The sequence below is a fragment of the Rutidosis leptorrhynchoides genome, chromosome 6, assembly GCF_046630445.1.
Source record: "Rutidosis leptorrhynchoides isolate AG116_Rl617_1_P2 chromosome 6, CSIRO_AGI_Rlap_v1, whole genome shotgun sequence".
Classification (NCBI taxonomy): Eukaryota; Viridiplantae; Streptophyta; class Magnoliopsida; order Asterales; family Asteraceae; genus Rutidosis; species Rutidosis leptorrhynchoides.
Genome location: NC_092338.1, coordinates 91,718,536 through 91,722,706, shown reverse-complemented (window position 1 = coordinate 91,722,706; position 4,171 = coordinate 91,718,536). Strand labels below are relative to the sequence as shown.

Sequence of the window (4,171 nt, the reverse complement as noted above, 5' to 3'; positions counted from 1 at the left end):
CAAATGATGAAGATCGTTGAAATAATTGATCTACGTCAAAAAAATCGCCGTTTTAAAATAAATAAATAAATATGGGAGGGAGGGAGGGAGGAGTATTTTATTCTTGGACTTGGACTAATCGAGTTATTTCGTGTTATTCTAGGTTTGAAGGGTTTTTTTTTTTTTTTTTTTTTTTTTTTTTTTTTTTTTTCTTAGGTTTGAAGTTAAGACCTCCCCTGAGGTTATATTCACCACTTCTAACTTCTGAGTGAGGTTTTTGGTGAGTGAGGTTTTTGCTGTGTAGGTAATTGTTAAATTCCAATGTTTGTTAACTGTGCAGCGGAAGTGTTTTATTTACTACCAACCAAATGTCTAAAGGACCCAAAAATATAAGTATCAATTATTTGTAACAATTGCAATTGCAATAGAAAAATAACTTTCTTTTATTTTGTTAACTTGCTGAAGATAAATAAACGATGCGACTTTTCAGGTGATAGATGAAGCAATTTTCTAAGATACTTCCAAAGCTTGTGTGCAGTTTGTATTTTAACATATTTTTCTCAAAGGTGAAAGTTGTTAAACTGGCAAAATATTGATGATATTAAAGGAACTGTTATATTGCACCCTGCTCTCTTGAGTGACAATCATGTATGTGGTATGTTTATTGATATATACGGATCAGACGGGTTGGTTAATGGGTCAAAACACTTACTTTTATGTATAGGCCAAAAAGTTCAGTTTGGTTAACTGTAACACCTGTTGTCCAAAGAATCATATTATCTACTGTAGTAAACATTCAGTGTGTCTATAACCATAAATCAAAATTATGGAGTACATCTCAACAATATTCTGATATTGAATTTAATTAAATGACCATGGAGCTTTTATGCATTAAAAATACTTGTGAGTACGTTTGACCCATTTGACCTTTTTCTCCCCACACCCGAATCGACCCATCAGAGTAAACGGGTCGAAATATGCAATCCTTAACTGAACTGTTGTCTCAGAGGATTTAGAAACAAGCAGCATAATAGTACTATCCTGATTAAATTCTACATCTGCTACAAACAGTTAATTTGCCTTGATACTTGTTCAACCTAGCTAATGTAAATCAATGTTACATATTATCATTTACTAAACGCGAACTGCGTGAACTGCTCGAACTGCTCACCCTGGAATTCAACTTTTCCCAAGGCTGCTGTTGCATCACTAAAACCGAAAACTTAAAGTCGGAACTTGCTAACACGTCTCCAATGCACCCCAACTCAGGGCACTGGGACCACTCGGTTAACCCGTACGTTAACTGCGAATACGCGTAACCATGTTCCCTTCCAACTATAAACAAATCACAACCTTGTTCCATTGCTCTCAATAATTGCATTGTTTCTTCTGCATCGTTCGCCACCTGTTCTTGAATATGTACGTTTCGTCCCTTACAATCCATCCTAAATCGGTCAACCATCTCCTGATCTAATCGCTTTTCGTGCACTTCGGGTTCGAGCTCCACATCCGTATGCTTCGGTCTTAGCAAAACAAGCAATAAACTAGTGTGATGATGTTGCGCCATTCGAGAACTATACGCAAGTGCTTCTCTATCATCGATTCCGCCTAGAAATAGTTGTGTTATACGGAACACCTTGGTTCGTCTTGTTAACACCGATTTAGGTCCACCGATTTGACCTCGGTCAACAAGTATACCGATCGAACAAGGGGCTTTTTCCATAAATTTCATATTGACTAATCGAATTCCCGGAAATGTAGCATCGATAGACCCATCGATAGCCCAACGTTTATGAAATGGGACGATAACAATGTTAGCACATTTGTTAATCGCAATAGTATAGATATCTTCGTGCATACTTCGATATGGCACCATTGCAACAAAGTGCTCAACGATAACAGCGTCATAGTTACGTTCCATGAAGTAGTTAAACGCGTTTCCTATTTGTAAAACTCGACTTTGGACGGACGGGATCATTTCGACTTCTGAACTCGGGATTAAAATAGCGGATGATCGACCTTCGAGTTGGTTTAGGTTCATTGTGATAACTTCGAGACGTTGATGTCTTGTTGGATTTGAGGCTTCTAAGAGGTTTATGAGTGATAAGACGTGGTCTTCGTTGTGAACACAAACCACCATTCTTAGGAAATCGCCTGGTTCGCATTCTAAGATACTGTTTCGTTTGTATGTTTGGTATCTTGTCGATGGATCGTAAAAGTGCCATAGTAGAAGCCTTGTACTTCCTGTTACTAATAGCATGTTTAGTATAAGAAGAGAGTATGCTTGATCTGTTACCACCTACATATGACAACCAATATATGGTAAGTAAATAGGTTAAGTTTAGGCCCGTGGGTTAGGGTCGTAAACGGCTAAACGCAGGGGCGATCCTAGTAAGGACGCTGGGTCGAGTGACACCACTAGTTTGGAATGTTTTTTACAAACTACTACTAAAATTGTAACGCCCACAAAGTAACCTAAGAGATGCACGAGCCACGTGCCCGTCGCACCCCGAGAGTCTATCGCCCCTTATAGTTAAGGTAGTGGACTAATTGGATATCTCCACGTTTCAACTGAAATCGAAATCCATGATGAGAGATATTAGTTAGCCAGTACTTTAAGCTTATAAGAGGCTCACAATTTCATTCTCTATCCGATTTGGGACGGGTTGTTACAAAAACTGTATAGGATACCACTAAATTTTGTGATAGACCCCTATCTTTCTAAAATTCATGTTTTTTTCGAGGTAAACAACCAATATTTTACAAAAATCACAAAAATAGCACTCAGATTTTATAGGTCCCCTCTGAGTGTCGATCCTAGAATCACCACCGCGTAAACGGGTCAAGACGACTAACCCGTTTAAGAAAAAGGTTATCACAACCAATTTGTACAGGAAATGGCAAGTTGTTTCGGACGAGTGGAGTGTAGTTTAACCTCGCTTGAACGTATAAGTGAATACGCAGAGACGTCGATGATGCCTTTGGTACACATGATCATAGCAAAATGAAAAGCGTCTTGCAACGGCACACTAAAATACATGGCTAAACAAAAGTTACTCAAGAACTTAGCCAAATATGCTAATGTAATGGTGGCCTCAGTTATTAAAGCAGCAAACACTTTATCACCACCAAGTGACTTTAAGTTCACCTTAAACGCACTAATCGCAAATTTAGCCGGAACCAAAATGTTAGTCGCCATCCAGTCGATTCTGTGAACCAGAGCCGACCCAAATGGCGGCCCATCTGGCACACATACCCCCATCGTAAACCCGCCAAACGACGCGTTTTGTCCTAAACATTCTGATAAAAACCCGCACAATAAAACGGCTACCATTACTACTAAAAACTGGCTCTCTTTTATTTGTTGACCTTCGGGTATCCGTTTAGCCATCCAAAGCAAAAACGGGCGAATTATGTAACACATGGAGACCAAAAAACAAGCGATCAACAACACGTTTTTCAACGGCTTCCAATCTTGTCGTTCTAACGCTATACCAACAGTACTTAATGCTAAACAAGTAACATAACTACAAAAATTCGTAACCAAAGCTGTACTACAAGACAATCGACCTAGATCCGAATTCAACAAGTTTAAGTCAGAAAGCGTGTTCGTGACAGCTGGAAACGTTGTCATTGAAGTTAACCCGGCAACAAAAGGTAGCGTATGAAACGTAACTTCATCTATTGCGACGAAAGTCCCTAATGGCATTAAGCACATTAAGCAAACGGAATAAGGTACTAAGAAAGACATGCAACCCATAAGCACCATATGTCGATGAACACTTTTTATTATCCCCGTGTCGATTTGTACCCCAATGACAAAAACATGTAACATGTATCCAAAGTTGGCTAACGTGTCGAGCACCATTTTTCCTGATTCGGGGAACAGTTTGTTGAGGATGTGGTCGTCGAGTCTTACGAACCAAATGAATACAATCGAACCCTGGAAGCAAAAAACGAATCAAGACGTGATCAAAAACATATGGTAAATAAAAAGCATGTAGGCATGCATTTTATAGAACCTTACGATAAGTTGGCAAGAGAGAATACTTTGTCGTAGGGGTTTGAGGAGGTAGTAGAAGATTTGTGAGACGAAGAAAATGATGCTGAGTTGGAACATTAATAGGGGAACGCTGAATGCTGAAACATCGCAACCGAACCATGAACAGCCCATTGAATTGGTCATGTGTAG

The 4,171-nt window shown here is 39.2% G+C and overlaps 1 protein-coding gene across 1 annotated transcript; it reads right to left on the bottom strand.

Annotated features, from left to right (window-relative positions):
• Nucleotides 1-1,070: 1,070 nt before the first annotated feature.
• Nucleotides 1,071-3,814, bottom strand: LOC139855944 (cation/H(+) antiporter 14-like). Its single transcript, XM_071845183.1, has 3 exons — nucleotides 3,076-3,814; nucleotides 2,915-2,997; nucleotides 1,071-2,278 (listed from the first exon to the last, which is right to left on the bottom strand). The coding sequence occupies exons 1-3, from the start codon at nucleotides 3,812-3,814 to the stop codon at nucleotides 1,097-1,099; spliced, it is 2,004 nt and encodes a 667-aa protein (XP_071701284.1). The 3' UTR covers nucleotides 1,071-1,096.
• Nucleotides 3,815-4,171: the final 357 nt, after the last annotated feature.